General features: G+C 39.7%; 1 protein-coding gene across 1 annotated transcript in view; it reads right to left on the bottom strand.

Annotated features, from left to right (window-relative positions):
* The window catches only part of PTPN5 (protein tyrosine phosphatase, non-receptor type 5 (striatum-enriched)), a 67,432-nt gene that overhangs the window by 5,367 nt on the left and 51,946 nt on the right, over positions 1–10,119 (bottom strand). Inside the window, exons 10-11 of the mRNA XM_009865858.1 lie at positions 7,031–7,141; positions 2,153–2,313 (exon numbers count right to left, since the gene is read on the bottom strand). Of these exons, the coding sequence (XP_009864160.1) occupies positions 2,153–2,313; positions 7,031–7,141 (272 nt within the window). The remainder of the gene's footprint in view (positions 1–2,152; positions 2,314–7,030; positions 7,142–10,119) is intronic.

Raw genomic sequence — 10,119 nt, 5'->3', positions numbered from 1 at the left:
CGACTTAAGATTTTTGTCCCTAAAGCTCTCTGTACCTTATGTCCTGATATCCCTTTTCTTCACTCTAGTTTGTTTGTCAAGACTTCAAATGTTACAGGGTTTCAGAGGACTCTGCTGTGCATGGTTGTACATCAGTGGTTTACAAAACCTTCCAACTGATGCCATGACCAAACAGGCCACAGGAGACAGCTCCTGCATACTGTTTCCTGCCCACAGAGTTCAGTGTGTTTTGTGAAGGGAGGGAATAGCACTCAGTTTTAGATAAAGCAAAAAGCACTGAGACAGCTTGTCCCATGACAAGCTGCAGGTCTCTCAGTAGCTGATACAAAGTCATAATTCCTCCAAGACAGCCCAAAAGCGGTGCATTATCCATAGGACCCTAACAGGACCACCTGCCTGCCTTTAACACGAAACTGCTTTTAAGGATAGCTTCATGATTAAGTTTGTACCTATTTTTTTTCTCAAAGGTGCCTTATTTTACATGACTGAAGACTAAAACCACAGGATGTGAGCTCTACTGAAAATCTCCTACAAAGGTCAAAGGAGCTACAGTACTCAGTATAACACAGGCCTCTGCTAACAGCTTGCTGCGTATACCACTCTCAAATAAATGCAGTGTATTAAATTCCTTCTTAGATATAGTGACTGCAACTGAGAATAGCCTGAAAGGGCCCTGCTCCACAGTTACCACACAAAATACTTTATAATCCTATCACCATGTCTCTTAGTAGTAAATTCAAATAAAAATGCCCCATTTCCCACCAAATTATTACCGTGTCATGAGGATGACACCATACAAGAGGACAAAACAAGTACGCAAAGCAAGAGTGACATGGTGACCAGAATCTTTACCTGCAGCAAATACCATAATACTTCAAGTTGCTCTTAGAGATTCACAGATTTCCAAGGGCAAAGGGGACCTTCTTACAAACCATTTCTTATTTTTCTCTGAACTCTCCCAAATTTGTCAAAATCTGTTTTAAAACACAGGCAGAAAAACTGGACATGTGGCATCATACGAACATTTGACTAGTGATTACTCCATATTAGCTTATAGGTGGATCTTTGATGACACCAGGCTACCAACCATTCATGCTAAGTCATTCTCATTGTACAGTAACACCCCCTTTACTGTGGATTTTGGACAGCAACCATCTGCCATTTCCTAGAAAATGTTACACAAAACTAAGCAAAATGTCTTACAAAAATCCCAAAGATCAAATCAGCAAATTATATCTTATTGAAATAATGGAAGATTACACTGGCAAGATTACTGCATCACTTACCAGACTCCGCTATTTACCTGAAAAAACTGTTTCGTGAATTGACTTGTAGTTTTCTAGCTAGCAAAACAGGAGTTGCTTTTAGACCTTTGAAAGTTCTCCAATTTTCCAAGATCTAGGATTCAGCTATACTAAACTTCAACGTTTTAGAGCCTCTGGCTCAATTTTTTAAACACTCTTGGGTGAAAATCATCCAGTATAACTGATTTAATAGCAGTTAGTAGCTGTTGCTTAACACACTCCCTAATTAGCAGTGCAAAAGAATGTACTTTGTCATGTCTACAAGTCATATGTACATCATTCTATTTCTTTCTGAAGCCAGAAAAGAACTATCTATCAAAGAACTATCTATCTTCTATTTTTTCCAGTCTGTAATTGATAATTACAATTTTCTCATCATGCTTCGAACTACTGCAAAGATTTCGTTTCTTCCATATAAGAAGTCTGCACCTTTGCCAGGGGCCTTTCACAAAGGAGGGTTGGGGTTTGAAAACAGGAGGGCTTGAATGTTCTACTTTTTCTGCTTGCACATGTTTTCCTACTCAATGTCACTTAGAGTATGTTAATCTCTGGTAACCTGGCCCTTTTAAGATTATTAAAGGCCTATTATTACTGGTAAGGCAAGTGAAATCAAACCATCCTTACAAGCAACTGAGCCACCATCAGCTTCTGCATTCAGCTCAGACTGTATCTGAATTCAACACTTGGTAACAGAAAGTTATTGACATTAAATTTTAGAAGTTCCAAGCGTATTTCAGAAGTGGTTGGGCAAGATCTCCTATATCTGACTGATGGCCAATGTGACAGCATCTGCACTATGCCACCGTATGCGAAGAAGCCTTTAAAAGGCAGATACAACATTTATTTACCTGCAGTGAACAATCACTGGGGCGTTCTTCTCTTCTGCACTCTGCATGGCCTCTTCCACTTCCAGTACTAGCTGTAACAGAGGCGGCGCCTGATCTGGTGTCTTCTGGTCTGGCCAAGATGTGTACCAGTAATGTTTCAGGTTTCTGACTTCTTCCCCTTTCTGCAATCCAGTCAAGACAACAAAGTTTTAAAAGAAACATTGGTGTAAATCCATATTGAAACCTGGCCTTCCCTTTAAGAACGAGATGAGTAAATCAATGCTAAATGGAACAGGAGATCCAAATGGCAAGCCACACAATGTAGAAATCTGGATTTCAAATATCATGTCTGCACTTCAGTAAACTGCCTAAAAAAAAAATAAAATAATTCCTCCTCCCCCCTCAAGTATTCTGCTCATTTAGTGCCAAGAGCTGTGTGCAAAACACTCCAGGCAGTCTGTTTCCTCTTGACAGATTCATTCAGCAAAGCCAGAGCTGTGCTTGTGACATAATTGCTTTCATAATGTATTTGACAGATAGAGAGCCAGGAGCCATATCTCTGCCTCTGATTGCTAGATAGATAGATGAGGGAGAGAGATGGGAGCTTTTTTCCTATCTCCTCTGACAGACAGAATCATATCAGTTTCCTGTCAATTCTACTCTTCTCTTAGACATGGTGAGAAATTCAGAGACACTACGGAAGGTGGAAATTGTATCTAGCTGCAGTCCAGGGCTTTCTGAGACACAAATTCCAAACCTCGCTCTGTCTCAGCACGGCTATGAATATAGCGAATATGCCATTACCTTTTCTGAGTGCCAAGCAGTACTGTGTGCTTCCGATTTTTTTTTTGTGTTCAAAGTGACACCCTTCTGCCCGATCTCTAAAGGTGCCAAACAGTAACATGGAGCTCAGGAACTGGCCTTACCCTTTCAGCCTTTACATAAGACAGCTGTCATAGGGCTAAGCAAATGTCTTCAAAAGGTCCATGAATAGAAGTGCTACCTTCCACAACCTTCCCTTAAACACATGGCTGGCTAAGTTTAAGAGGGGGAAAAGAAAAAAAAAACACCCAAACTTGTCTCTTTCTAAAGAACCAAGCACAAAAATCTGGAAATAGTTTCTGTCATCTAAACTCTTAAGTCTCTGTGACTGTCAGTTGCTGGATGTTAAAAGTGTTTTGTGGTTGTGCCACTTTCCATCCTGCTCTTTGGTTGACAGAGCTTATGCGCAGCTTCACACTGAATTAGACTGAGGAAGTGCTCTAGTTCGAACTTTTTTCTTTCTCATGTTGGATTATTTTTCAGATGGGTTGATCAGTTTCCCCCTTTGGCTTACCACAGTCACACAAACCCTTATGCGGGCACACAGGAGATGGCAATAACATAGGAACAGGAGAACTGGACAAAGGGAATAGGCTGGGCTTCACTGAGTTGCTGTTCCAGCTTATATTGAGTTTAAAGTGCTCACTGAAGCACAGCCATAGGAAGCTTAAGGGTACATCCAGCTCAGTTTAGAAAAAGAGTCTTCCTATCACAGCACAGAGCCTAGCCTTAGGATATTTACCCTAGTGAGAAGGTACTCTGGTTAAGAAAGCGTAACTAGTTGTCATGAACAGTACTTAAGCTCACTGCAGGAAATCCATAAAATCAACACTGCTTTGAAACATGAACATAGTTGGTTTTGAATGTGTGATTATGTGTGAGCCACAGAAGTTATGAACATCACATTTTTAGGTGGGTTGTGAAAAACTGTACAGGAAATGTTGTCAATAATACTGAGAGAAAAGCAAAAGATAAAAGTCATCTGAAGAAAATATGAATCACTACATTAAGTCACTCATTTGAGAGAAACAGAAAACAGCCAAAGTTCTAATGATGAACTCTGGATGTTTTCAGTTTTGTCTATGCTGTTACCAGTTTTACGATTCTGCTTAGAGAACCCTGACTTCTGTGGTTCTGTACACTTCTGCTTTGACTTTCACAAAATATTCTCCATTGGTGCTTCCGTGAGACTGAGAAGACTTTGGAACATCTAGGAGGAAGCAAGGTATAATTGATGGTTTGAAGCCTACAATCACATACACTGTAGCCAAGGCTGAGATCATGAATCAGTAGCGAGACACTGGCAGGTTGCTCTGAGAAAGATGAATAAGCCTAGTTCTAGGCAATGGTAACTCAACAAATGGAATCTTTATTTCAGCTCTATAACTCAGCAGCTCACCTCCTGACATTTGGAGGTAGGAGGAAAAGAGACACTGCTTTCACAAAATATTCTCCATTGGTGCTTCCGTGAGACTGAGAAGACTTTGGAACATCTAGGAGGAAGCAAGGTATAATTGATGGTTTGAAGCCTACAATCACATACACTGTAGCCAAGGCTGCAGACACTGCTCCATGGAGACACTGCTCCATTAAGTACTGAAAATAAAGACATTGTTTAACTGAAAAACAAACTAAGTTGAATTTAAATAATCAAAATGGGCAAAGCACTTGAGTAGGGAAGAAATTACATCCCTGGATACGTGTATGTCCAGTAAAGGCAAAAGCACTACTCCTTCTTGGCTAAGACTGGGAAAAATGTATGTTACCCCTACTTCTTTACTTAAGCCCTTCTTGTACTCTGCTATCCTAGCTACTGTTTTTTTTTCTTTCTGTTAGTGCCTGAATGTACTGGGTATACCAGCCCCGACAAATAATCTGGCTTTCAGTTTGCTCGGTTTCGTGGTTTTTTTTTTTCCCCCTCTGTGGGATCCACATTTATACATACAGAAAAGATATATTCTTATCTGGCTCTAAATTCTGAAGCTCCTCTAACACAGAGAGCTTCACCCAAGGAATAACTAAGCAGGAACAAGAGAATTTGGGAAAGCACTGAGAGGTTGCTGCTGGAAGGAAACATTCTGCAGGAATGAGTATTAGCATAAAAGGTACTCGTGAGATGGGGGTTGGGTTTATTATGCTTGAATTGTTGTATAGAAGCTCTTCAGGACTGTTTCTCTGGTTTGTGCAACACCTGTTAAAGTGAGATTGGTTTTTGGATATGCTACCGTAACATCGATGTTAAGAGCCACTCCCTTGCAATTCCCATCTGAAAATGGAACTAGTTATTACTCTCCTGAGCAGGATCTGAATGATCCTGCCCCAGGGAAAGGATCAATTTTCTTTCATAAATACAGAAGGGAAAGTGGATTTTTTGTTTGGGAGGAAGGGAAGACAAAAAACCCCAAACCAACAATCTAAATCTAAAATTAACGTCATGCTGAAAATAACTGCAATATTCACTGATATTAAAATGTTGTGTTTCATGATTTAAATCAATTAGGAAAAACTCTTATGGCAGAGTGTAGTTTCTCACTGAGAAAATTTTGTCACTCTAGCTAAAAAGTGACTGGTTCTGTCAGGTATCAGCATTCCCACAGAATTAATCTGTGTATTATTCTTGCTGTTGCACTGTACCCTTTGGAATAAGTTGTATTTAAGACCTCTGCAAGCCTGCAACACGCTTGTAAATATTCTTTACTTCCCACTTGTCAGGGAGTGTGATTTTCTCCTTGCTGCTTTTGCCAAAAGCATGAGTGACAGACTTTCCACACTTTCCCAGACATGGGAATTCATATGCTGGCTTTCTGCCTATTAGCATATGGCTGGTGAGACTTGAAACTGGTTGGATAGAAGTAGAGTTTTTTCATCTTGGAAAGAAATTGTAGTGTTATACTAAGGTCAGGGGTAGATCTGGTAGATTAAAGATGTATGAAGTTTATGTAAATAGACTGTTCTTATTAAAATATGTAGCTGGAGTTTCTAGAACCTAGCAAGAAAAACAGTTATAAAATAAGATTCTGGTACTTTAGACTAAGTAGTATCTAAGTACTTAAAAAAATTAAACCTGTGTTTAAGCTCTCTCTCCACAAGATTATAGAATGGTTGTATGGCAGGTAAAACTACACATACAGTTAGCTGGAAAGACAGTAATGTAAGCGTGGAGAATGCTGTGGTGGAAGCATTTTCAAAGGTCATCAACAGTTTAGTGTCTCGGAGTGGAACGATCACTTAAAGCATCTTCAAAGTCAAGTCAGCCAAAACGTTCGAAAAATAAATTAGCACAGTACCTATTAAAAGGGCTTCAGTCATGGTGAACAGAAGTGGTGCTACCACACCACTGAGAAGTGCTAAGCAGACCAGTAGTCCTACTGCTGAGAGAAACTGGAAACAGCTAAGTAAAATTAAAATGTCTTTTGTTCAGTGCTCAGCACGGTCGCTTTTTGTTAGTAGTGCAAGCCATCTTGGGTATAAACAGCTGGTGGGTATCCAGCAGTCTGACAGCATCCTAATATTGACCATAAAAAGACAAGCACAATCTAAATACTTCCTAGGGGTCTCCCCATACTACAAAATACATAAGATGCCACGCCAATTCTCTGTTAGTAATCAGTAACCCTTCGCCTAAGCCCATGGCCCAAAAAATAGAGAAGTCTTTGAATTCTACAGAACGTCATCGCAGAGCTTAGTGGGTTATTCCACAAGTGCTGTCTGTAGCATGGCTTGCAAAGGCTGGTAAGACACTCTCCGTGAGTAACGCTACTCTAAATGACCAGCAAAGGGAGGACACAGGCACAGAACGAGTATTGGCTTCTTCCACTGAGCAAACCCCGTGCTACTCCAGTCAGCCCAGGAGCTTTCAAGTTGTACGTACCCAGTCTTAACCTCTGACTGCTTATTTTACTGTAGTCGTATGTTGGTGAACCAGGCAAAGCTATAACGACTTGAGTAATGAAAAGCGGTATTTGTACAGCAGTACGCTGTGCAGAACATTCCTACACAACTCTCCACGAATACCTGCATTTAAGGGTTGAGACAGCTAAACTGTGGTTTATATCATGGTTCTTTGGAATGATTTACCTTTAGGGTGATGAGTCTTAAACGGTAATCGTCTGCCTGTATGACTTGCTTAACTGTGATTTCTATTCCTTCGTAGGTGACCTGTTCCTCTGGCCAATATTCTGTGCATTTCTGTGTGCAATATAAAATAAATCTAGTTAAGCAGACATCAGGGAAGGTTCATTTTTACTCCTCTGAAATTGGATACAGCATATGCATAGATGAATATGAATAAATTTTGTTTCTATAATAAGTAGAAATTTTCCTTTTCTAAACAGGGATCACATTTCAGGTGATTTTTGCTGCATTCATAATAGTCTGATTGCATGATTAAAAATGCACAAATCAAGTAATGACTAACCAATGCTTTTAAAAACACACAATCCTTATTTAGCTTTATGCAACTTATGTGCATTTTGAAGGTTCATTAGAAAGGCCAGTGGCAACGTGCTTGTGGTTTTAGATGAATTCTTTTCTTAAGATATCAGTTACGAAGATGTCTGTGGTATGTATACACTGATATGGAAAACCAAAACACATCTATTTTTTATAAAGGGTCAACGCTCTCTGAAAACAAGATGATCATTTACACAGGTTTTTGGATAAAAGAACATGGCTGGGAATGTTTTGGGAACTGGATTATATAGCAAAAATCCACTTTAAATGGACACTGAGAATCTTTCAAAGCTAAGGAACGAAAAGGAAGCATTAGCTGTGAGAGCTATTAAACTCTGACATGTCATTTTGCAAAAAACCAGTCAGAGATGCAGCCAGCACAACCTGATAATTAAAGATGCAGAAACCACAGCCTATCTGCGAAACTACATTGTGGTATTGATACACTAGAGAGGAATAGGTGAGAATTTGTAACTGCTCCTGTCTTGGAGGACTGAAAGAAACTGCTTTTTTGTACATGGTTTCTCTGTAAACTAATCAATATGTACAGGAAGAGAGAGGCACTTCAACACGGTGCACAAACTAGTTCACGGACAAGGAAAGACATGAACAAGGCAGGGTCTGAGAAAAAGGCTCTCTTGTGATAACGGAAGAAGCAATTGCATTATCACAGGAGAATAACAATCTGCTACTGGACAAAGCCAGTTAAAGACGATGCTTGTAAGCTTCCTCTTTTACACAGCAAGATAAATCATTTTACTCTCTCCTATCAAAAATAATTCCATTTCAGGAAAGACTAACAACAGAAAAGTATCTTGCAAAGTTACTGAGTCAAATTTTTTGTGTGGGAGAACCAGTGTTGTTCCATCTGCATAGTGCATCAGTTAATAACCCACTGGGACTGTGGCCCACTGTGTCTCTGTAAAATTATTTATGCAGATTGTGTTTTTTCTTCTTCTACTCAAACTGCAGAATCCATTGTAAAAATTGTCAGGAGCACTAGCAGCTATCAATAGCACAGACGTTGCTCTGCTTAAAGGAGTGGAGTAAGATTGCCCACTCATTTCTGTGGGCTGGCTGTCAGTTCAGATCAGATGTGACAGAGGGCTGAGATATAGAGCTTTTAATACTCACATTAGCAAAGACATTGCACCGAGGAGGAACACAAAGCCTCTGGTACTAGTATCATTGCCAAACGAGGGTTTTGGGTTTGAATCCATCTGCTTCTGAGTCTTGTTATTCATATATTAACATAAGTGTTACGGAAGAAAGGGAATTAATATAGAAGACGTTTACATGAAAAGACTTACCCTATATTTATGGCTTAGATTCCTGACACTGTTTTATTTTTGACACAAAAGGTATCAGAAAAGACTCAGCAGCTCTGTTACGATACGAAAGCAGTAGAAAGCTCCAGTTACATAGTGCAGCAGCACTGCAGTGCACTGCTTCCCAAGACTGGTACATGGGTGAAACACTTGGTCAGTGTGGATAAGAGGAAATTCAGATATAGTAGTTGTTTTACATCCCTGTTACACAATCTTGCTATGAAAACTACAGCAGAAGAACTTATTACCAGATGTCATTCAGAACCAATACTTCCTCTGCATCTTCTTTAAACTTCAAAGTCCTAAAGTTATGCTGGTACACTATGCCATGATATTTTAACATCTTATTTGCCAAAAGCTGGCAAGCCAGATCAATGAGCAAGTTATTTCTTCAGTGCTGTCTCTGATGAGAACTTAAAATGTTAGTGCAAACAAAACCTTTATATCAGCAACATACTGTATTTTGCTTAAACAATGCCCTGACAGTTTGAGTCTAATCAGCCAGCTGTAATAACTGACCGTTTTTAACTTGCAAAGCATGATAGTTCTGACTTGTTCATGTCTTTGTTCACGTCTTTGTTCACTAAAGTTCAAGTTTAGCTTTCTCTAGTTATGAAGTAAATAAATTTAAAGGTTTGTGCACATGCCTAATCATGGGCGCTAAGCTTCCAGCTAGCAAGTGAGCCATGTCATACTCTGTGTACACAACCAAGGTATGCCCATGTTCTTGGGCTGTCTAAAGCCTCTTCTCCAGAGGAAAGTCTCTCACCCAATTAACGAGTTCTCAGGGACAAGCTTTGACAAACACTGTTCCTTTAGCTTAAGAAACATCATTTGTATCTCTCCACCACACCTTGCTGCCAGTGGTGAGGGGTCATCCAGAGCCCAAGCATGTCCAGATAATTTTCTCACATCTTACACTGCCAAGAAAAGTGGACATGAGCTCAGCTACCTGTCTGTGAACTAAAGCCCAGGCAAACAGATTTTGCAACTCTCTTATGGGGCAAATATTTCAGCAGGTAAGTAATGAGCTGGAGGGCAGGAGCATTTTAAACTGCAAACAAAAATCATGTTAGGTGGATTAACAGGAACACCATGACATTTTAATTTCTGCAAGTAGATGGTGAAGAGAAAATTTCAGCATCTTAATTTCAATATTTCAAAAGCACTTCCTGGACACATTCAGGGAAAAGTCCTCCACACTCAAGTCAGCTCCAGCTGATTATTGTAACTAGCATCTTTCACAAGTCAGGGACAGCCTCAATGAAACGTGGATATAGACATAACAAATTTGTGTAACAAATAAAAGATAAAGCAGCACTAACTCTGCTGATTAAAGACATTCAACCTTAGTAATTATGGGGTACTATTGATTTTGATTCCTTG

The sequence above is a fragment of the Apaloderma vittatum genome, unplaced genomic scaffold (assembly GCF_000703405.1).
Source record: "Apaloderma vittatum isolate BGI_N311 unplaced genomic scaffold, ASM70340v1 scaffold16043, whole genome shotgun sequence".
NCBI classification, from domain to species: domain Eukaryota; kingdom Metazoa; phylum Chordata; class Aves; order Trogoniformes; family Trogonidae; genus Apaloderma; species Apaloderma vittatum.
The sequence above is the reverse complement of the archived record's forward strand: the minus strand, read 5'-3'. Positions and strand labels throughout refer to the sequence as shown.